The sequence below is a fragment of the Strigops habroptila genome, chromosome 1, assembly GCF_004027225.2.
Source record: "Strigops habroptila isolate Jane chromosome 1, bStrHab1.2.pri, whole genome shotgun sequence".
In the NCBI taxonomy this organism is placed as follows: Eukaryota; Metazoa; Chordata; class Aves; order Psittaciformes; family Psittacidae; genus Strigops; species Strigops habroptila.
This window is the reverse complement of record NC_044277.2, coordinates 4,336,622-4,359,905: the sequence shown is the minus strand read 5'-3', so window position 1 is coordinate 4,359,905 and position 23,284 is coordinate 4,336,622. Positions and strand designations below refer to the sequence as shown.

At 47.4% G+C, this 23,284-nt stretch overlaps 2 protein-coding genes and 1 long non-coding RNA gene across 20 annotated transcripts in view; 1 reads left to right on the top strand and 2 right to left on the bottom strand.

The window, feature by feature from the left end:
- Positions 1 to 1,428: 1,428 nt before the first annotated feature.
- LOC115615592 lies at positions 1,429 to 5,537 on the bottom strand. Its single transcript, XR_003994097.1, has 3 exons — positions 4,074 to 5,537; positions 3,832 to 3,956; positions 1,429 to 2,520 (listed from the first exon to the last, which is right to left on the bottom strand). It is a non-coding gene; the product is annotated as an uncharacterized LOC115615592 (long non-coding RNA).
- A 1,072-nt stretch (positions 5,538 to 6,609) lies between these two features.
- RPLP1 (ribosomal protein lateral stalk subunit P1) lies at positions 6,610 to 7,926 on the top strand. Its single transcript, XM_030503830.1, has 4 exons — positions 6,610 to 6,830; positions 6,919 to 6,993; positions 7,245 to 7,365; positions 7,806 to 7,926. Exons 1-4 carry the CDS (start codon positions 6,759 to 6,761, stop codon positions 7,883 to 7,885), a joined length of 348 nt encoding a protein of 115 aa, XP_030359690.1. The 5' UTR covers positions 6,610 to 6,758; the 3' UTR covers positions 7,886 to 7,926.
- A 1,183-nt stretch (positions 7,927 to 9,109) lies between these two features.
- Positions 9,110 to 23,284, bottom strand: part of PTK2 (protein tyrosine kinase 2) — a 158,604-nt gene continuing 144,429 nt past the window's right edge. For 8 of the 18 annotated variants that reach the window (XM_030503294.1, XM_030502096.1, XM_030502685.1 and 5 more), the window contains 7 exons: positions 20,003 to 20,065; positions 17,502 to 17,541; positions 16,783 to 16,892; positions 13,605 to 13,613; positions 12,086 to 12,241; positions 11,603 to 11,683; positions 9,110 to 10,364 (listed from right to left, as the gene is read on the bottom strand). In XM_030503294.1, the coding sequence (XP_030359154.1) occupies positions 10,152 to 10,364; positions 11,603 to 11,683; positions 12,086 to 12,241; positions 13,605 to 13,613; positions 16,783 to 16,892; positions 17,502 to 17,541; positions 20,003 to 20,065 (672 nt within the window). In that variant the 3' untranslated portion in view covers positions 9,110 to 10,151. Of the gene's footprint in view, positions 10,365 to 11,602; positions 11,684 to 12,085; positions 12,242 to 13,604; positions 13,614 to 16,782; positions 16,893 to 17,501; positions 17,542 to 20,002; positions 20,066 to 23,284 lie in introns of those variants that run through there. The other 10 variants (XM_030503569.1, XM_030502178.1, XM_030502776.1 and 7 more) reach the window with 4 other exon arrangements.

Genomic DNA, 23,284 nt, shown 5'->3' with positions numbered 1-23,284 from the left:
ACAGTTTTGTTCTTTGTTGTAATAATAAAATCATAGACTCCACGAGGTTGGAAAAGACCTTTAAGATCATCAAGTACAACCTTTACCCCAGCACTGCCAAGGACACCACTAACCCATGTCACTGAGGGCCTTACATACATGGGTTTTGAACACTTCCAGGGATGGTGACTCCAGCACTGCCCTGGGCAGCCTGTTCCAATGCCTGAGCACCCTCTCGGTGAAGAAATTGTTCCTAATATCCAATCTAAACCTCCCCTGGGGCAGTTTGAGGCCGTTTCCTCTTGTCCTGTCACTTGTTACTTGGGAGCAGAGACCGACCCCACCTCACTCCATCCTCCTGTCAGGCAGTTGTAGAGAGCGATAAGGTCCCCCCTGAGCCTTCTCTTCTCCAGACTAAACCCCCCAGGTCCCTCAGCCGTTCCTCACCACACTTGTGCTCCAGGCCCTGCACCAGCTCCACTGCCCTTCTCTGTCCCCGCTCCAGCACTTCAATGTCTCTCTTGTAGTGAGGGGCCCAGAACTGAACACAGGATTCGAGGTGCAGCTGCACCAGTGCCCAGGGGGACAATCACTGCCCTGGCCCTGCTGGTCACACTATTGCTGATACAGGCCAGGATGCTGGTGGCTTCTTGGCTGCCTGGGCATAAGCTGGCTTATGTTCAGCTCCATCAATCAGCACCCCCAGGTCCTTTTCCATGAGCAGCTTTCCAGCCACTGTTCCCCAAGCCTGGAGCGTTGCATGAGGTTGTTGTAAACCAAGTGCAGGACCCTGCACTTTGTCTTGTTGAGCCTCATTCAATTTGCCGCAGCCCATAGATCCAGCCTGTCCAGAACCTTCCTACCCTGTTGATGATGATCAACAACTTGAAGTTCATTAGAATGTGGCTAATTGCTAAAACCAGGAGATATAGGCCTGTATAGAAATTTGGATCCTCCCAGTGCCAACTGGTTTAAGAAACGAAGAAATGAAGAATCACCTCAGGAAGGTTAAAAGCAACAACAAAACAAACAGTTAATCAAGGGCAGGGAAAGAGAAAGAAAATACCAACTTCAGGTCTCTTTGGTGAACACATCTTCAGTTTGACCACTTGGATGACTACCAATGACCTTAGTCATGTTGGAACAAGAAGGCATCGGCTCTGTAGTATGATATACTCACAGCTCATTTAGGATGAAGTGTTAAGGGCTGATTGCTTTGCATATGTAGCGCTAATGACTGATAATGTGCAAGAGTGAATATGTAGTGACAATAACTGAAAGAACTGATTATTAGTATGGGGTGTTCTCCTAATGAATATTAATGAATGGTAAAATTTTGCTTTACATTTGGAAACTGGCACTCCCAGCACAGCAATCTCTAATTCTTTAAATGGTGCATATATACATACACAATCCCTCCCCACTTACATACCCACCAAGTGCCAGTAACTTGTCACCCTGGAAATAACTCACAACTCTGAAGCTGTAGAATACATAAAAGCATTTTTAGTTTTCTTTAAACCCCCATCTATTTGCTGTAGATTCCCAGAACAGAGACTGTTCTGCTCCAAAAGGATGGTGATATGTTAAATACATAGTACGAAAGTTAAAGGATGAGGGGTTAAAAGCACATACCACTGCAAATTTCTAGACCTTAAGCCTTGGTCTTCTTTGGAATTGAGCTTTATTAACCAGCAATCCTGACTGGATACGGATAGCTAGGCTTCAAAAAGCTTTGGGAAGCAGCAAAACTGGTTTATTTTTTAGTTTTCTTATTACACAGTGATTTGTTTTCATCATATCTTTATTGTGATCCCCTTCAGAGCAGCCTTATCAGTGTCACTCAATAGATGCAGCAAGACAGCCATGAAACAAGGACGTAGGCAAATCTCATTTAATTAATGTCTTTACCAACCAAAGCCTAAGCTTATGTGAATGTCACATTTAAATTTGAGGCCTTCATATTTCATATTTTAACAGTGTATCAGCATTTTAAATCATTTTTAGCTTAAGGACTGTTCTATCAGAACTGTTATCAGTGTTCTTCCTCCCTCTGCTAGGGCTCCATGCAAGTTTCCATTCCTACTTTCACCACTAAAGCAGAGTATGAAAAGCTGGCCCCCAGTGTTCACCTTTCTTCATAGCCACAAGCAAAAGGACTGCTTGTGTACTGTCCCCAAATGTATTCCATTTCACTACAACAGAAACTCTGGTTTCTGCTTCCTAATAGTTGGAATGTAGTTATATACTATGTAGGACCTTCTTTCACAAGCAAATTATGACTGGTGTCTATTAAGCCTCCAATTTTGTTGTCTGTTTGCACACCACCACTGCTCACTTCCCAGGTCACCTGTATTGGTAAGTTCACTTGATTGAAAAGGCATCTTTTCTTTCCATGTTGCTCTTCTTCAGTCAGATCACCTCATGGACATATTGGCACAGCTCTGAGTTCTTTAGCAAGAGAGGCTGTGGCAACACTGGAGTGAGTGACGGACAAGACAGGCTGCTGCAAGTCATTTGTGAAATCCCATCCTCAAGCACCTAACAATGACAGAGACATTACATCCTAACGGAATGATGCATTTACTTGCTACTTTGAGTAAGTTACTAAAAATGTAGACATTTGCCCTGTGCCTTGTATAAAACATTTAAGTGAATGCTTAAATTCAGAGCTGGTGACCCCACTAATAGGGTTAAGCACCCACAAGTTAAGTGCTGCAACACTGCATTTATCATCTACAGCAGTAAGCAGAGTCAGATCTTCATTCAGTGAAACTTCAAGTTATTTCTGATTGCAGGGAAGGGATGGATACAAAAGGTCAAGTCCCTCTTGCCTACTTCAGTTTTTACTTGTCATGGTCTAATAAATCCTCAGCTTTTACTGAAGGAGCAGTACAGTACTAGGCTGTTGTACACACTTTGCTGGTAATGCCAAATTGGCTTCTGAGCATTCTCTGAGCTTTCAGGCTTTTTGCAAATTCTTCAATAATTTTACTCCAGCTTAAATTTGAAAGTTTGAATTATTTATCATATAATCATAGAATGGTTTGGGTTGGAGGTCATCTACTCCAGTCCGCCCTGCAATGAGCGGGGACATCTTCAACTAGATCACATTGCTTAGAGCCCTGTCTAACCTGACCTTGAATGTTTCCAGGGATGGGGCATCCACCATCTCTCTGGGTAACCTGTTCCAGTGTTTCACCACACTTATCACAGAATATGTCTCACTTGTATGTAGTGTGAATCTCCCCACTTTTAGTTTAAAACCATCACCCCTTGTCCTGTCGCAACAGGCCCTGGTAAAAAGTCTGTGCCCATCTTTCTTAAAACCCCCTTTAAGTACTGAAAGGCCAAAATAAGGCTTCCTGACCCTATCCCAGCACAATCAGGCAGCATCCCTATATCCCTGTACCGTACAGGATACCTGTCCCTGCTTCCATTGCCTGTGCATTTCCTTGTTGCCCTTTAGTTTAAGCAGCAGGTCTCGACTCAGCTGGGCCGGTCTCTTACCTTCCTTTCCTCATGTCTTATACGTGGGGATCAAGAGCTCTTGTGCTCTATGGAAAGAGCAGTCCTTAAAGACCTGCCAGCTCTGTTCTGCTCCCTTGTCCCTGTAGGCAGATTCCCAGGGGATCCTACTAACTCCTTTAAAAGCTGGAAGTTTGCTTTCCTAAAATTCAGGGTCCTGACCTTACTCTTCAGCTGACCCATATCCCTCAGGACTGCGAACTCCACCACTGCCTGATCACTGCAGCCCAGGCTGCCTCCAATCCTCATGTTTTTGATCAGCTCACTCGCATTGGTGACCAATGGGTCCAGTAACACATCCCTTCTGGCAGGGCTCTCTATTACCTGGCTTAAGAAGTTATCCTCAATGCACTCCAGGATTGCCTACTGCTCGCTGTGGTACTTCTCCAGCGGATGTTGGGGTGGTTGAAGTTGCCCAGCAGGACGAGAGCTTGTGAGTGTGATGCCTCCTGTAGTTGGAACAAGAAGCTTCATCAATAGGCTGTCCTCAATTGGGAAGCCTGTAGTAAACACCAACCACAAGGTTCCCTTTGTTGTCTCAGTCTCCATTCTTACCCATAACTTACTCATAACTTCTGCTTGTGTCTGTTCCTCAGAGACAGCTTTCACAATCTATCCATTTCTTGACATGGAGGGCAAACCCTCCACCCCTCCTTCCTTCCTCGCCTGTCACTTCTGAACAGCCTGTGGCCATCAACAGTCACACTCCAGTCATGGGATTTATTCCACCAAGTTTCAGTAATGGCAACTAGGTTGTAGCTTTGTAGCAGCACGATGGCTCCCAACTCTTCCTCTTTGTTGCCCATGCTGCAGGCACTGACCGACCTTCCGCATCCAGAGCCTCTTACCTGTTGTACAGAGGCACCTGGGAAGGCAAGATGGGCAAGGACAAGTTTTACCTGCAACCCTGAGCATAGTCTTGCCTCCATCTATTCCCTAATTTCCTTTTCCTTTAAGCTACTGCCTTGTGCCTGGTGGGGAGAGGATACAGGACCACCTTGAGTTTGGTTGCTTTTTCCTGATGGATATTCCCATCACAGAGAGGGCAGAGCATGGTTCCAATCTCTTTCTCAGACTCTCTGATGCTTCTTAACCTTTCTGCTTCCTCCCATCACTCTGCCAACAGGCTGAGCAGACTGTCTACTTGGTCACACCTCACATGGCTGTTCTCACCAATGCCTTCAGATACTGATGAAAGACCTGGATGGCTGCATGGTTTTGTGAGAGCTCTGTCTTGGTTGCCACTTTTGTCCTGGTGAGTGGAGATGGCTTTCTGCTGGTGGATACCCACTGCAGCCTGGGCCAGCTCTGGAGCAGCATCACCAACACTGAACAAATGCTGTTTAAGTAACGTGTCTGGAAGTCGGCTGATTGCACATAAACAGCAAATAAAGCTGTTTTTGCTGGGGAAGATATTTTGATTGAGTGAAGTGCCCACTTCTCACACAAAATAACTATTTTCTCATGCTCCTTTTGACAAAGTGATTTCAAACCAAGCACCCATCTTCCTAAAGGAATGACAAACATGCCAGTCCTGCCATTCACCATTTAAATTCAAACTACACAGTCCTGACTGATTCAGCTGCATTTGACTCAGCTGGAATGCCTCTGCTGATTCTGCTGTTACCTGGGCACAGTCGGAAGGGGACTTCATTTACTGGAAGAGCAACAGACAGACCACAGCTGATTCAGCCCTTCTTACAGGTGCCTTCTCAAAGGTCTAAATCCACCCTGTGTCCCAGGACTCGGAGCAAGCCCTACAGCACATAAACTGTGCTCTGTGTAACAGCTCTTGAGTGACAAAAATTGGCTGTTCTGTATTGAGAAGTAAATGGCATTCCTTTGTATCTCCAGTGACAGCTCTGGGGACACTGCCTGACACAGAACGAGCAGGTCCCAGCCACTCCTGTCCACTGCATTAACCTCTTGGTCAATCATCAGGCTGGTGCTGTTTGCTCTGAAGAGTCTTCCCTGCTGTATTTTCTTTTAGTTTTCACAGAATCCCAGACTGGTTTGGGTTGGAAGGGACCTTAAAGCTCATCCAGTTCCAACCCCCTGCCACGGGCAGGGACACCTTCCACTAGAGCAGGTTGCTCCAAGCCCCTGTGTCCAACCTGGCCTTGAACACTGCCAGGGATGGGGCAGCCACAGCTTCTCTGGGCACCCTGTGCCAGCGCCTCAGCACCCTCACAGGGAAGAGCTTCTGCCTAAGAGCTCATCTGAACCTCCCCTCTGTCAGGTTAAAACCATTCCCCCTTGTCCTATCCCTACATCCCTTGTCGTAAGCACGTCTCCAGATTTCTTGTCATCCCCTTTAGCAGCTGCTCTAAGGTCTCCCCTTCAGAAGCCTTCTCTTCTCCAGGCTGCCCCAGCCCAGCTCTCTCAGCCTGGCTCCAGAGCAGAGCTGCTCCAACCCTCGCAGCGTCTTCATGGCCTCTTCTGGACCTGCTTCAACAGATCCATGTCCTTATGTTGTTGCCCCAGAGCTGGATCAGGACTGCAGGGGGGGGGTCTCCCCAGAGCGCAGCAGAGGGGCAGGATCCCCTTCCTGACCTGCTGCTCCCGCTCTGGGGGTGCAGCCCAGCACACGGGGGGGTTCTGGGCTCAAGCACACACTGAAGCCGGGTCATGGGGAGCTTCTCCTCACCCAACACCCCCAAGTCCTTCTCCTCAGGGGCTGCTCCATCCATTCTCTGTGTTTGTGCTTGGGACCGCCCCGACCCAGGCAGCTCACAGCCCACCCTCCCTCTGTCACGATGACACATCTTGAGGCTCTTTCTCAGACAAGCCGAGGTAAGGAGCAGACCCCTACGAGCACACCGCAGTCACACGGAGAGGCCGGCGCTGTCCCTGCCCATCCGGCGAAGGAAGGACCATTCCCGGGGCCGCTCAGCACCGAGGGGGGGGGACCCGGCGGGGCGAGGTGAAGCGGAGCGGGCGCCCCATGGCCGCGGGGAGCCGTGCGAGCCCGCCCGCCAGCCCCGCCATGGCTGCTGCGGCGCCCCTCCGACCGTCCCGTCAGCCCCCTGCCACGCTGCGATTGGCGGAGCTCTCCCAGCCCGCGCCACCGGGTTGGACAACGCCGCTGACGACTGTGTTGCGTCTCAGTTTTCCGGGGCTGCGATTGGCTCACGGCGCCATTATAAATGTGCCTCAGGGAGAAGCGTCCCTTTTCCTCCCCGGCGGCCCAAGGTGCTGTGTTCTTCAGCTGAAGCTAAGGCCGTCCCCGGCGACTGGCACCGAGCCCCGCTATGGCCTCTGTCTCCGAGCTCGCCTGCATTTACTCCGCTCTCATCCTGCACGACGATGAAGTCACCGTCACGGTGAGTTGCGAGGCCTGGCCGCGCCGGCACAAGATGGCGGCAGCCGCGGCATGGCCGCGCCGGGTGCTGAGCGCCGCTCTCCTTGCAGGAGGACAAGATCAACGCGCTCATCAAGGCGGCCGGAGTGAACGTGGAGCCCTTCTGGCCGGGACTCTTCGCCAAGGTGGGGAATGGGGGGGGACGGAGCCGGTGTGTGTGTGGGGCGGGGAGAGGGCGATGGACCCGCCACATTTACCTCGGAAATGCCGCCTTTAACGGTGTCAAAAGCACCGGGTTCCGCCGCCCTGCGGCGGGGCGAAGCGAGCTGAGGCTTGTCGTGGTGGCCGCATCACGGCAGAGCTGCCCCTCACGCTGATCCCCGTGTTAACGAGGCGTTCTTGGTGCTGTTTCTTGTGTGTCCCCCCGCCTTCCCAGGCTCTCGCTAACATCGACATCGGGAGCCTGATCTGTAACGTAGGAGCCGGCGGTGGTGGCGGTGCTCCAGCCGCGGCCGCTCCCGCGGGCGGCGCTGCGCCTGCGGGCGGTGCTGCCCCTGGTAAGTGCGCTGCTGTGTCCATTGGGAGCTGGAAGTAGTGGGTTGAAAAGCTGCTTGGTGCCAGCTTGGCGCTTCCTTATGCTGTTTTAGTGTGGTTTGTGCTTCGTAGTGTGCACAGGGGTGTTCAGAACAGAGCCTCGCCTTTAGAAAGGCTGGAATTGCGCTTATTCAGCGTACAGGATGACCTCAGTTAAGGCTGATCATCCTGTCTGTCATGATGAGCTTGTCTAAGGCTTTTCAATTTCCATAGATGTTAATGTTGCATGCAGAAACCCACTTTCCTAAGAGGGGAAACACTGACCTCCTCAGCTGTTAGCTTTGTTAGGATTGCTCAGGCCTTGCTGTTCCTTGCTCCAGCCGTTGTATGTGAAGTCTTCATGCGTGTGACTTGTGTGAGCTGATAAAATGGGAAAATGCTGATTCCATTCTTTTTTTTCCAGCTGAGGAAAAGAAAGAAGAGGAAAAGAAAGAAGAATCAGAGGAATCTGATGATGACATGGGCTTTGGTCTTTTTGACTAATTAGTTTTGTACCTGTCCATAATAAAGAACATTGAATTGTACTTTTTGTCTCTTAACATGGGTGCACGTGGAGGGGAGCAGATGAAGGAGCCAGGTTACCTGCAAGGTACCAAAACTGCCATCACCACATGTTGATCGGGGTTTTACAGCTTTCCTTGTCTGTTCTTCGTACTTAGCATAGGCATGGCACAGTGAGGATCAAGGCAGTGTGGAATGTCACAGGGAGCACGGGATGTGGTTTGGCAGCTACAGGATGAGATCATGTTTAGCAAAAGTGCTGTGGCTTGGTTGGTGCTGCAGCCTCTCAATGTCTAGTTAATACCTTAGCAGCAGTGCAGCTTCCACCTTGTAGCAGTTAATTTAACCTGTTGAGGGGCAGTAAGGGCTGTGGCAGAGCAGGGATTATGTGTTTAACAGTTGAGGGCGGCTGCTGAACTGAATTGAGGGTCAATAGCTGCAATATTCAGGTAAAGATTCTTGTTAGAATGTCATTTTTGCCTTGCCAGAAGAAAAGGAGCATCTCTGCTTTGTAGGGTGAGTGTGGAAGGTTGTGTAACTTTACAGAGGAAAGGAGTAACTTAAAAAGGTTGTATTTCTAAAGGAACTTTTGAACAGGACTTTCCAGAGTGACCTAACAAGGTAAGGGCTGACCTCCCTGTGTATTTAAATGAAAACCGCATTAGAATGGCCCAGGTGTGTACCAGGGTCTCCAGAGTTGTGTTACATAGGAGGATAGTTCCACATCTGGACCAAACCTGATGTGCTCTGCAGTGTCCCATCCTCCTGCAAACCTGGAGCTCAGTTCTCTTCTGAAAGATGCAGGCACCCATGAAAGAAATCAGTCCCTGCCACCCCCTGCTGCTGCTGGGAACTCCATGAGCTTCCAAACAGTCCTGCAAACATTGCCCAACCCTCCTAAAGAAAGCTCCCCATAGGAAAATTGATTTTAGAAGTCTAAAGGAGTGCCACCAAGTCATTACAAGTCACTTAGGTGATAACACTGAGTTGTTCCTGTGCTCCACAGCTGGAGGAAAAGCTGCTTTCAGGAAAACAGTCTGGATTTCCTCCTCAAAAGCTTCTTGTTGCTCCTCGAGTCCTGCACAAGTGAATTCTTAAATTCACCTCAAATTAATGCTTGTGCATTAGGGTGAGGAATGAATTCCACGGAGAGGAAGCTCAGGAGTGGCTTCTTGCAATGCACACACACAAAATAACACAGTCGAGTTCACTGGTAACACCTTTTTAATAGGTCAAAGTAACTGTACAGTTCATTATATTCTTCCTGAGAATAATTTATATCCCTCAACAGCAAGAAGGGAGTGTGGTTTTTATTTTAACAGAACAGATGGCATAACTGGAAAAACCAAGGAAGATCTAATTACACTGCTCTACTGTAACTCCTCCCAGGCAAGATAGACAAAAGGATGGGTTAGTTTAACTACAGTGGGTTTAAAAGAGTCAACATGGCTTTAATCTGTCTTTTATAAATTATATAAAAATGGGGGGACATGGATGGTTACAGAACTCCTCTAAATGCAGCTCTGAATTGCTCTGGTACAAAGCAGCATTTCCACTTCCAAGGAAAACACCATTGCTACAAAAGAACTGGCACATTATTCCGGTGAAAAAAGAGAGTTTTCGGTCGTGTTCTACAGCTAGTTCCAACCAAATGCTTCACACGTTCACATCAAAGGAAAAGGCAGGAAGATGAAGAGAGGGCTTTTAGTTTTTTGTCTTGAAATGACTGAAGTCTTGAAAATATAGCTTTTAATTCTTTCTCTGTAAATTGTGATTAGCATATTGCGACGTTAAGTGTTCTAATAAAAAAAATTCCAGTCTGGATAGTTCATATACTGTGGGCAAGAATTCTCAGCCCTGAGGTTTCCCCGAATTCTTCACTTCACAATATCTCTCCCATCTGCTGCTCCGAGGCCACGACAACCCCGCGGCAGCTTTAGGCTAAGCGTGTCCCATGCGATGGTGCAGAGCTGCTCGGTGCTCCGCGGCTCTCGAGGACTTCTCTGTACAAACTTCATCTGGTGATAATGCCACTTCCCGAATCCCAGCTTGGCTTGGTGAGAAATACTTGGTTAAACGTTTGTCAGGAGAGAGAGACAGAGAACCAACAGCGGTCAGTCAGGGCTGCTGAAGCGAGAGGCGCTGGAAAGCCAGGACGACACTGGGTTAAATCCTCACTGCTGGTGGAAGGCCAACGACATCCTTTCGCAAGCAGAATTCCCGGATGAAAAACTCTCCCCTCGGTGCTTTAGTGCGGTCTGGACTGACTGATCATTTTCAGTCTGGCTTGATCAATAACATCCAGCAAGTTTTTGGCATCCACAGCCAGAGCGTGAGCAGCCGTCAGCATTTGCTTCTTGTACTCCTGCTGCAGGCTGGTCATGACGTACTGCTGCGCCAGCTTCATCTTGTTGATGAGCTCGGCCAAGTCCGAGTTGAGCAGCTTCTGCGCCATCTCGATCTGGAACGGGAAGAGGCAGTCAACTGCAAGTTGTCAGAAGCATCTCACTCCAAACACCACCACCACCGACCCTCCATAGCCCCTGAGGCTGCAGCTGGGGCTGTTTCTGTGGGCACCATGTGGAGCACCAGATGGAATATTGGCACCTGCTGCTCTAAAGCAGGAGCAGTGAGTGCTCACAGCCCAGAAACAAACCCTGTCCTGGGCTGCATCCAAAGGAGTGTGACCAGCAGGTTGAAGGAGATGATCCTGCCCCTTTGCTCTCGTGAGACCTCACTGGGAGCACTGTGTGCAGCTCTGGTGTCCTCAACATAAAAAGGACGTGGAGCTGTTGGAGCAAGTCCAGAGGAGGCCCCGAGGATGCTCAGGGGCTGGAGCACCTCCGGTATGAAGACAGGCTGAGAAACTCAATTGGATACTCAGTCACTTTTCACCCAGAACTAGGTTACTACAGAAGATCTCATCAAAACCTTCCAGCACACCAAGCTGGGCTCACTTGGGGTTTGTTCAGCCTGGAGAAAAGGCAGCTCAGGGGAGACCTTATCCCCATGTGCCAGTATTTAAAGGGTGGCTACAAAGAAGATGGAGACTCCTTTTTTACAAGGAGTCACATGGAAAAGACAAGGGGTGATGGGCACAAGTTACTCCTGGGGAGATTCCCACTGGACACAAGAGGGAAATTTTTCCCAATGAGAACAATCAGCCTTTGGAATAATCTCCCCAGGGAAGCAGTGATTCCCCAATGTTGGACACTTTAAGGATTCAGCTGCACATGGTGCTGGGCCATCTAGTCTGGGCCATGCTTTGCCTAGAGAGGTTGGCCCAGATGATCCTTGAGGTCCCTTCCAACCTGGAATTCTGTGATGTGTTTAATGGCTTTGTGCAAGCTGTAGTTTCATGAAACACTACACTTGCACCAAGAGCTAATTCCCACATGGTCTCTCTGCACTAATGTAAGCCCTGCTAACGGGTTTTATGTCACCCTCCTATGGTGCGTGTTGTTTGCTCTTTGGTCATATCCAGTTTGAGCATCTTTACTGGAGTCAATACAAACCCACATCCATGCAGCAATTCCAATAAAATGAATTTCATGTGGAATTAGAACCCGAAGTTCAGACTGCTCAGTGATCCAAAACGTGTGTGTATGCAAAGAGGAGAGAGCCAAACCACATCCAGGCATCTGTCCTGGCGGAGGTTCACTGGAAACGCACTGACTTTGCAGCAGGAGCCCCACGTACCTCTCTGTGGGTGCTTGCAGGAAGCACTGGGAGCGTCTCATCCACTGTTGCCAGTAAAGTTCTTAGTGCCAAACCCACCTCCTACGAAAAGGAAAACATGGAAATAAGCTTTAAAAGCTTGGAATGAAGGGATGAGAGAATTGTCAGAGTGCAGGAAGCAACAGGGAAGCTTCTTAATTCCTCATCTGGGTGAGAAGGGAGTTAGAACCTGGATGAGAGACTTTCAAATCCTACCTGCAGTTCTGTGTTTCACCATTAAACAAGGCACCAAAGGGTCAATTAAAATGAAATGCAGAGAAGATGATGCACAACTCACTGCCCCTGGATAAGGTGGGGAGTGAAAGCACACAATACTGTCAACAGTAAAAGCTCCAGCCCTCTGACCACACACACACAGAGCTCTTCCACTTCCAGCTTTCAGGCCACTTGAGGGCCTCATCCAGGAGAGAAGCAAAGCACGGATTTCAGGAATTGCCTCCGTACCTTCACCATGGGCACGTACTCCTCCGGCGGCGCAGGCTGGATTTTACTGGACATCTCTATCACGGCTTTCACCAGCCCGGTCACGTTCTCGTACACTTTGTCGTTGGAGCGGTCCAGGTTGGCGGTGGGAGGAGGGCTGATCTCCTGCGGCTGGATCTGGAAGCGCAGAGGGGTTGTTTAACCGCTTGTCCCCAGCAGATGGAGCTCAGCACCTTCCCAACCTCCGCAGAGCACCGGGAAAGTCTCTCATTCCCAATAGCCCCAACCCGGTCCCGTGTCCTGGCTGAGCCCGCTCGCTCCCGCATCTGAAGGAAGCTTCCTTTAGTTCTGACTGAACCGGATCTATGGAATGACACTGGGGGACTTTTACCAGGATTTCCCTGAACAAGAAAATAATCTGAGGAACAAGGAGTACGCAGCACTTGTCATGTTTAAGGGGTTCAACAGGCTGCCCAAGGAAGCTATGGCTGCCCCATCCCCGGCAGTGTTCAAGGCCTGGTTGGACACAGGGGCTTGGAGCAACCTGCTCTAGTGGAAGGTGTCCCTGCCCGTGGCAGGGGCTTGGAACTGGATGAGCTTTAAGATCCCTTCCAACCCAAACCATGCTGTGATTCTATGATTCACTACTGATGGACAATTCCACTGCTAAGGCAACAGGTTATCGGGCTCCTTGCTCCAAGAAGTTGTTTTGTGCTCCAAAACAACTTCAGAGCACACAGTTAACAAACTGATGTAGTAAAGAGAGAATATTGCAGTGTGTATTATTGTTAGTGAAAATTCACAGCAGATTAACAAAACTGGTGTCACCAATACAGGTGGGAAACACCTAATGTTTTCATACAGTTTGTTTTTAATAGATCAGAAAAACACCTCAATAGGTTAAAAATCCCACAGTCCCTATGCAAAGCTCCCACCGAGTCAGATCTGTCTGGAGTTAAATCCAACACAGACCTAAATATTCCTGGGTCAGAAAAGAAACAGAAAACTTCCCCTGTAAAACTATGAGCACCCCAGTTCCCTTCAGCTCTTCACCACCACGAGCTGCCCAAGCAACTGCTTGGTGGGAGCAGAAGGTTAAAAAATTGCTTCTTTTACTGGTCCCACAGTGTCCATCCTCCCTGTTGGTGTGAGATCCGCCCCAGTGGGTTACTATTGGTCCTTACAAGTGGTCCTAACTACAGAGATCTTTCACTGGAAGCACCTGAGATACTACACTGATGAAACTATAACATACATAGATGAACTCTGCCTAAGGGAGGAGAGCAGGACTCAGTGCATGGTGGTTCCATGTGGTGGCATTTACAAAGTGGGTACTGACAATTATTACAGAGATTCGATCTTAGTGTATTGATCCCAATATACCTTAGGAAGAAGAGCCCTGTAATTGCCTCAATCACCAGTGAAAGGGTGTGATTGTCATTGGTTTCAGCAATCGAGAAGTTAAAACAGTCATTGGCAAAGTCACATGCAGAGACACTTTGGAATAGGGCACGTACACACACGCTCGCGCGCTGCTTACCCTCCATGGCTATGGTTGAGCAGAATGTGGGGGGAGGTTAAAGAAATTTACCAAAAGAAGGGAAAAAAGAAAAACAATATTAATAAAATTCAGCAGGAAAAAAAAAACCAAAAAACCAAAAACCAAAACCAACCAAACCAAACCCAAACCACGTGTAGCAATTAAGAGACCAGTTAAAAAAGCCTGCAACAGAAATGCATCCTCAACGCTATCGGCAGTCGCTCGTGTTAGCTCTTGGTCCATTTGTTACGGAAGCACCGTGTGCTGCCGACCTGCTGTGCACCCGCGGGGGAAGTGGAAGGAGTTGCCATGCACCCATGCTGGCTTTGCACTGAGCACATGGGGAAGAGATCATGCAAAGCTTGACAGGAGCGAGCCAGTCTGTGAGCAGCAAAGTGGTGAATGGAGTAGAGGGCCCTGGCAGCAGGGGGAAACGGCACGTCCTGTGCAACCCTGGTGCCTTTACACAAGCGATCCGGTCCTCAATAGATATAAGAGAATGTTGTATTCATGTTCTTTGGTTCTTTACTATGAGAAGTTCTTCCCTGTGAGGGTGCTGAGGCGCTGGCACAGGGTGCCCAGAGAAGCTGTGGCTGCCCCATCCCTGGCAGTGTTCAAGGCCAGGTTGGACACAGGGGCTTGGAGCAACCTGCTCTAGTGGAAGGTGTCCCTGCTGTGGCAGGGGGTTGGGACTGGATGAGCTTTAAGGTCCCTTCCAACACAAACCATTCTATGGTTCTAGGATCTTTCCAAACCTTTTTCCTTCAGAAGAGCCATGATAGAAACCACATGGGCATCTGACTGTGCAGCTCTTGTTCGCGATGACTGATCACAGTTACGGCCAAGAACTACCAAGAACCCATTCTAGATGGATTATACCCAACTTCATTCCTACAGCCAGGCCCCAGCATTTCAAGACTATGGACATTTGTGTTTCTCAACACTCCATTTTGACTTTTTATACCCAACACAACACCACTGCTCTGCAGACTGTGAAGTCAGGAGTTCCCTTGTGTGGACTGAGTGACTTTGCCTCAGCAAGTTAACACAAACCCATGTGTTCCCTGTGCATGCCCTAAAGGCTCCTGAGGGCAAGAGGTTCAAACACTCTTGATTTGTATTCTGCAGAAAAGGGAGACTGAAGCGGGAGTCAGGAATGGGTGTAACAGAACAGGGAGTCTGAAATGAACCCCTGAAGCACGTTTAGGACTGCAGACATTAACAAAGCTATAACGCTACCAAAAATAACGGGCTGTTTTCTTGAAGAGGCAATAAAGCAATCCCATTTCAGGAATCTCTCAAGAGAAAAACCAAAACCAGCCCTTCTTCGCTACTGAGGCAGCTATTTAGCACATGGATCTCATCACTTGTTATTACTGATGCCTCTGGCTGCTCAGGTTTGTTTGCTGTCAAAGTGATGCGTTTCAGAAAGCATTTTTCATGCTCCAGTATCAGCATTTAGAAAGGCAATTTGAGAGATGCCAAGCTCAGGGACACATCTGTTACTATTATCTGTTACTGACTGGTGACATTTGCTGAGGCTTGGCTCCTTGAAATGCACTGGCACCAGTTGGTAATAAATAAACCTGCTCAAATCCACCACTGCTGATCCCTAAATATTCTGCTGTCTCAGAACAAGAGAGCAAGCGGGAGTCAGGCAGTGGCTGAGATTGATTTGTGCTGAACATGCTGCTCTGGTGGCAAGTTTTGAATTTCATGGTCAGACGAACTGGATTTTTCCTGTATTTTCCTAAAACCACCTGGAATTGTCACTTATCACAATAGCTGTGTCACCATAACATGGATTCCTCTTCTTTCCTACAGGCTTGGCAGGGATTAGATTAGCCAGAGGTTCTCCTTCCATGAGGAGCTGTACTATTACAGCAGGGATGGCTCTGGGGTACCTGCAGGAGCCTGTTCTCTAATGCAGATCCCATCTCTCTGCTCTTGGGCAATAGCTGGAACACAAACACGTCACCTCCCTGGGCGCTACCGATGGCCTCAGCGGACTGAATGGGACCAGCAGCAGGAGTGAGCCTGCTGTGATGCTCTGGCCAGTAGCACTGCTGTCAGACCAACAGCCTTTGTGGAGGCACATTGCTCCAGCTGCATCATACAGATCAGCTGCATTTCTGTTGGGACTATTACTGACAGAATTCCCAACCACTCTTCTAGCTGCTGGGAACTGCCAGCATCAGGAATAGCTCCACTGGATCCCCTTGAGAGGTCCTGAGGTCACTCGTGTTTATGTTTCCTCTGGATTAGGAAGGTAATAGAGTCCCAAAGGATGGAACAGCACCTAGAGGTATGATTTTAGAAGTGTTCGACATACTAAGGAGCAGTTCCATTGGCACCAACTGCAACAGTGAGGGTGGTGGGACACTGGCACAGGGTGCCCAGAGAAGCTGTGGCTGCCCCATCCCTGGCAGTGTTCAAGGCCAGGTTGGACACAGGGGCTTGGAGCAACCTGCTCTAGTGGAAGGTGTCCCTGCCCGTGGCAGGGGGTTGGAGCTGGATGAGCTTTAAGGTCCTTTCCAACCCAAACCAGTCTCCAAGTCTATGAACAGGGGGCAGGACACTGGGTTTCACAACACCCTGCAGCATCTCTCTGCTAGAAAACTGTAAAGTTTCATTTCTGGGTTTATTGCCTATTCAGTGGAGATGAAATAACACATTAGAATGTATCTCAATCGCAGGTCAGACAACCCATTTCCCCTCTACCCCTGCTCCCAGAGCTGGTAGGGTTCTAGGAGCCCTGGTGCTGCAGCAAGAGGGTTTTGAGCACCACAGCTCAGACACGTCTCACTTCTTTGTGACAAGGACAGAGGACTCTGGTACAACTGAGTAGCTGGGAACTGTGGCTGTGCTCCTTCCTGCTTAACAAAGCTGCTGAACAGGGAAGAGCTGAGTCCATATGGGAACTCTCATATGCTCATAAGCTCACCTGGGAAAAGGTCTAGGTGAGGAACATGCTGAATCACAGTAAAGGAGGATATGACCCTACCAGTAACTCCCCACCTCCCTGGAGAGCTGCCAGTGCATGTTTGCCCCGTGACAACATTTACTGGGGAAGTTTAGTCACTTCAGTCCCAGTCTCTACCTCAGGAACACTGAACTACCTCCCAGTGGCAATGTCTGATCTTCTGAAGTGCACTTCATGTGGCACTGCGGAACGTACCTTCACCCCTTCGTTGTAGCTGTCCACGGGGCTGTTGAGGCTGGCGAGGCTGCCCAAGTGCCCGGGGGCTCCAGGGCGAGGAGGTTTCTTTGGCGGAGCTGCGTGATCTGGTTAATGCAACAAGTGGCATTTTAGAGGAGCAACATCTCAGAGGTACCTGAATAACTCTGGTCTGTCAGCACTACAAAGGCTACACGTGCTTTGCTGTAGGAGCAGAGGAGATGTACATCTTTATGGGTCTTATAGCTATCAAAACTGATACTTCAAAACTCCCTTTGTGGGGCAACTGCTACTCATCTCAGGACACCTACCCAGAGCTGACAGGTACTCACCCCTTCATACCACACATGCATGTCTGGGAAAATCAGACTTCTTCACGGCAGAAACCCTGGCTGTGATTCATTTTGACATTGAGAAACCCAAACTTAGGTGTCTACTTTTGGTTTACATGTCTGAACTCCACACATGGTGAAGTCCTGCACAGTGACTCAGCTTCCTCTAGACACTTTCTGCCTGTTGATCCAAACACTTCTTGGCTTTGCTGACTACATCTCTGGGGACTAAACACTTGCTGCATCGAAACATCTATGTGCAGTTACCTGGAAATGAATCCACCCCCTTGTATGAAAATACTGGCATAAATCTTTGCTCACTGCTGCTGCTGCTAGAAGACTTGTGATCAAGGATTCAAGATGACAGTGCATGAATTTATGGCTTACCTGGTTTACCCACGGGCTGATATATGTGCTGGTTACCAGCCTATAAAAGAAGAATACACATTTAGATTAGTTATTGCAGTGCTCGTAACTCTCATCAGCACAACCTCAAACACTGAGAGGCGCCAGTTCTCAGCACATTTCCCAACAGTGAAAAATAAATCCCTATTTGGAGAAGGCTTCGGGGAGACCTTAGAGCAGCTTCCAGTACCTAAAGAGGGCCTCAAGAACAAGACTTAGAGGAGTGGCCGAGTTCACTTGGTGTGTTCAGACTGGGGAGGAGAAGGCTGAGGGGTAGATCATGTTCTATCAACTTAACGCTTTAGAGCAGAAACGTGATGGCCAGACATAAGGCAGCGTGTTCCCCCTGCCTAGTCCAGGTCTGTACCTGCAGCCTTGAAAAAATCAAATTTCACTTTCAGGAACCGGGGGTAGAAACCAAAGATCCAAAGTCCTGAAACTCTTCTGCTGTCCCCATGAACCTCTGAAACCCACAGGCCGATCGTCTCACACACTGTCACACACCTGCCCTCTACAGTTAGAAAACCCATCTGCTTTCTGCCACCACCATCCGTCATGTCATTAACTTGTGGTGTTAACCTGAGTATTTCCAACCTGATAATCCCGGGGGAAAAGAAAGGGGAAGGAGAGAGGAAGGAGGGTAAAATTCCACTAAAACAATTCTCGAGTCTTGGCTTTCAGAAAATGGCACATTAGAGGTGAATGTCTATATGCAGAGTTACACAGCGACGTGCTCAGCAGTTAGGGACTAATAACACTCATGTGGCAACTTCTCATTTGTATCATCACACCCAAGAACAGGCTCATGTACGACTGCTTCTCCCTCCCAGTGTCCCTGAACTGTGCAGATGCTGCTGCTCCAAGCAGGAATCCGAGCTGCGCTTCCTGCTCTACACGCTTCCAAGTATCCTGACTAATCGAACATAAAGTCACTTTGAGGGAAGATGTGAATGAGCTCAGTGCACTGGAATCTGTCCTCACCATTGTCACAGAAATCTCTGTGTAACACTGCGCAATTATTTCCTCTCAGTTCTCCTAGAAATGACCTCTCACCCTCTCAATGAGAAATTCAGATTGACTCACAGAAGCACAAGACATTTCCCACTGCAAACGAAGTCGCCAGAATGATGTTCTGAATGTATTAAGAACTATGAAAACACAAAGTCAAATTCTGGAACTGGAGATGTAGGTATCACGAATGAGAAGTCTCTTTTAAAACTCATTTTGTCAATGATCAGTAAGTGTTTTCTTCACACTCCTTCAAATGGGGTTTGACATCGTACTACCTCCTCTGGGAAGACAGGACTTCCCCTACAAGCAGTTTGGCATCTGGGTGTTGGAATCTTAATTCTAACCCCAGGCAGTCCTGCTGAAATCAAGCAGCAGCCAGAGAAACCAGCAAGAAGTACTTTAAACCCGCTGCCACTGTCCTGCACCAAATCAAACCTCTGACACGACTTCAAAATCTCCAGGTTACCTCCAAGCATCTTCACGAGTAGCACAAATGCAGCGATTCTTTCCTTGCTCTTACAGAAAGATGCAGCAATAGCAAAGACAGAACAATAACTAACAGCCTTCTCCAAAAAACCCTCTTAGCAGCTTCCAGGCGTGGATGTCTCTGGAGACCGCGCTGCAGTGTGTCATTAACATACTCATTCATGAGTGTACTTTGGCTGCAAGTGCAGGAAGAGTCCCTAAATTCTTAGGTAGTGAAGTACTGAAGCGAGACTCGGAGTTTACAATCACACCCCAAATGAAGTAGGAAAGTGAATTTAACCATTAAACTATTTAAAGGTGACTCCTGAGGACAAACAGTAGATGAAGCATCAGGTTGCTGTTACCAGCAGCCCCATGCCTAGCCCCCCCCTTTCTATCTGTGTGATCCAGAGATTCCAATGGCAGTTAAACAATTGGAGAGATGGTTTTAGCTAAACAGACAGGAGCGAAACCAGTCAGAAAGAATTCCACAGCTGTTGTCCAGCAATAAATGAATGGCTACGGGGGTTATTCCATTTGTTTCATAGCGGATCATCTACCCCAAACAGATTGCTGGGTAATACAACAGTAACATTTACATTCCTTGTAAGAAAACCCTTCAGATATTTAAACAACTGCAAAAGTTATTTTATTCCTGCTTCCTGTTGACGAAACTTGCAGAAAACTATCCCCATTTTTAAAGAAATGGCTCAGTTCTGCAGCACATGAACATTTAAAAATCAATTTAATACTTGTTTCAACAGCAGCTTTGAGAGGAACAAACCCCAACAAACCCCGGATTCCCCAATCTGCTCCATGAACAAGTTTGCCATGGCTGCTGTTCCCACAGAAACTGAGCCCCTTGAATACTATAGAACCATGTAATGATAGCAGAAACATTGAGCACAAGCTTTAAATCATCTCCCGCAATCAAGGCAGTGCACGACATGTTCCATCAGGGACGTGGAGAAGGAGTTGGGAGATGAGAGGATCCCACACATACTTACTGGGCCCTGGAGACCTCCATCCTCTCGGTCGATGCTGCTTCTGGAGAGCCGCACGTCGGGTTTCTACAACAGAGAGTCAAGATTTCATTCTGTGCTTTGCTGAACTGATTCATGTGATCGAGGCTTCAGATTTTAAGGACAGGAAAACGCTGTTAAAAACCGACACTGACAAATACAGATGTTATTGCATTCCAGTCTATACACCCCCGGCTGCTGCAACTGCAGCTACTGAAACTCCTGGCAGCCTCCTCGGCTGCTCCTCAGCCACCCATCCTCAGTGCACCAGTGGAAATGCTGCTTAGAAATAGTGACAGTACCATTTCCCTAACACAACGTTGGAAAACCTGCATTTTTAATTCTCCCAAACGCAGCAAAAAGTGGGTTCAAAAAAGAAGTTACTCGCTTCCCAACAGCGGAATTTCAACCATGGGATGAGAAACGCTGCGCATTAATTCCTGCTTCCTGCCTGAGGATGGCTTATATGTACTTGGCTCCCTCTCCGAGCTGAAAATGGGGCCAATTACTGGAGCTCTTTAAACACTGCATTTGGATACAGAAAGCTAATAAGGACATCCAGATGCAGTGTTCTCCTGGTACAAGCAGCAAATGTGTTTCTATTTGATATGTTTTAAGCCAGATATAGGAACCTGGGGCTTGGTTGCTTTAAAAAGTAAAACTAGCACCGCACCATTTTTTTCCACATCAGAAACTGGTCATTTTTCTCCTCTCCCCAGCAAATCCAGGTATGTTGTATTTGTTCTTTGAGGACAACATTAATTACATGGAAAGACAAAGGAAGAGTGGATGTGAAACAAAGGTTAGAGCTGATCTGAAGACACAAGGTTTCTAGCGCACCAATTCTGGCACATAAACGCAGAGAGGATTTATCTGACTCTTCAATTCACTCTGAGACTGGATGAGGAGCTAATGAAAATGGATTAATTCCACATATACATCAGTGCAAATACAACTTCTTTCATATGTCTGTATGTATAGTACATAAAATGGACACACACAGCATGAGAATGTAGAGAAATGTCAGTGTGTGAATACTGACTGTGCCTAAACTGACCCCAAGTTCTTTCAGGGCCAGTTTTGGGGGACAAATATATCTGTTTCTTATTTAAAGCTACTCTAGATCCCTCTCCTCCTTTTCTTCTAGAAGCACTGAACACACAATCTGCTAAATGAACCTAAAAAGCCAGCAGGGCGGATGGAATTTGCAAAGACACACTAATATCACTCTTTTATCATTAAAACCACCCCAGTTGTGCTATAGTCTGTCAGAAGGGTTTATCCTTTGGATTTTCATTCAGCCCTCCACAGAGTGAGGCACAGCCAGAGACTGTCGCTGCCTGAAAGAACTTGCACCTTAAAATAGACAAATCATACTAGACAAGGAAATATTCAACCCCATCTTAAACAGGAAGAACTGAAGCAGACACAAGCAAGAGATCTCCCAATGTTTCGCCATGAATTTGTGACCATTTCTATGATGAAAACCACCACTGATGAATCTCCAGTTTATTTCCTTTATGATGATGGATTTTTTTCTGATTAAAGACTCATTTGATATAGGTTTGTTGTATACTTCATTAGATATCTAAAGTAAGTCATGATTCTCATGTTTTTAAGCTAAAACAAATAGCTCTCCTTGTTCATCTAAGCAGACAACTAACTCAATTTCTATTACACTGATGTTCACCATTTGCCTTCGTTTCCTGTTCACTTCTGACCAGGAAAGTGCCCAAAGTCTTTGGAAATAAAGACTATTTTATCACATGGGTCTTGAATCCTCTTTGCACTTTCAATAACTCATTACTCCAGAAATGCACCCTAAACCAGATACCAAAGACAATGAAATATTGAACATTTTAAAGATTCAGAACCACAAACCCACACACTAGTCCAAATAACAGATTATTTTCTAGTATTATAAGACAAAAGTTAAATTAACAGGCATAATATCCATCTCCTGCCCTCCCTGTCTTACTAACAAGGCCCTTCCTTTAGCATCTGAACTCTAAATGCCCAATTCTACAACCTCACCTCACAACTACACAAGTCACCACCAGCACCAAACATGCAGCACAGGAGTGGACTTCAGGACATCACATACAGCATACAAGCACCTAGCTACAGTCTAAGCATTGTTGCACAGAAAGGTTATAAATACACATAAAATATGACTAGAATGAGCATTATTAACTTGACACACACTTGCTTCACACATTGCCAACAACAAGAGAGTCGTGTTGACCACCCCCAGGCAAGTGAAGCCATGGACAGTGGTGGTGCTGCCCAGGCTCTCCCAGAACCTGATCTGAAAACAAAGACACCAAGTGCCAATGGGTAATGGCAAACCAGCTACACAACACACCTGCATCCTGGTGATCTGCATATTGACATCTTAAAAATAAGGATTTAAAATCTTTAGTGGTACATGAACACAATGCCTTTAACTTCCCCAAGTAATTTCCTCCTTCTGCCCCATCAAAACTTGGATATTTAGGAACAACAAGGAACGACAGAGAAATACTCAACACACTTGTGTGTCCAGTGATGAAGAAGAGGCCCAATTATAGCTTTAGCGACTTTACTGTGTTCTAATAAATTCTAACAACTCCCATTTTAGTAAATGATGTTCTGATTTATTAATTTGTGTAGCTGTAGAAACTTCAAAAGACAAACTATTTTGCAGTCAAAAGACAAACTATTTTGAGATCTATGATCAAACTCCCAGGGTATTTTAAAATCTCATGTAGCAGCAATTCTTATGCTTCTAAGGTGGTAAAGAGCTTTAACTGTAGCCCCTCCTGCTGCATTACATAGCAATGCAGTGCTGAACTTTTAATAGTGAGATCTTTCAGATGTGTATAATGCAACATCATCTAGATCAAAACATAAAAGACTCTGTTCTGACCTGTTCTGTACTTTACACACCATTTTAGAGCATCTTCCCAGAGCCACCTCTTCTCCAGGCTGAAGCTAAACAGTGACCAACTGGTGACAAACCATCTCCAAATGTGTTCCGCGCTCATAGTACAGCGAGGTCTTCACAAGCATAAACCCAGAGTGCTCTGCATGTTTGTTGTGGAAGTGCCAACTGTACTACACTAAAATCAAAGTTTAAACAAAGTGTTTTCTACTTCAGAGAATCACAGAATGGTTTGGGTTGGAAAGGATCTTAAGATCATCCAGTTCCAACCCCTGCCATGGGCAGGGATGCCTCACACTAGACCATGTCACCCAAGACTCCATCCAACCTGGCCTGTTATATTC

Coding starts and splice junctions, on each gene's coding strand:
- RPLP1 (XM_030503830.1), top strand. CDS start 6,759: ATGGCCTCTGTCTCCGAGCTCGCCTGCATTTACTCCGCTCTCATCCTG. Junction 6,831..6,918: donor ACGATGAAGTCACCGTCACG/GTGAGTTGCGAG, acceptor CTCTCCTTGCAG/GAGGACAAGATCAACGCGCT. Junction 7,366..7,805: donor TGCGGGCGGTGCTGCCCCTG/GTAAGTGCGCTG, acceptor TTTTTTTTCCAG/CTGAGGAAAAGAAAGAAGAG.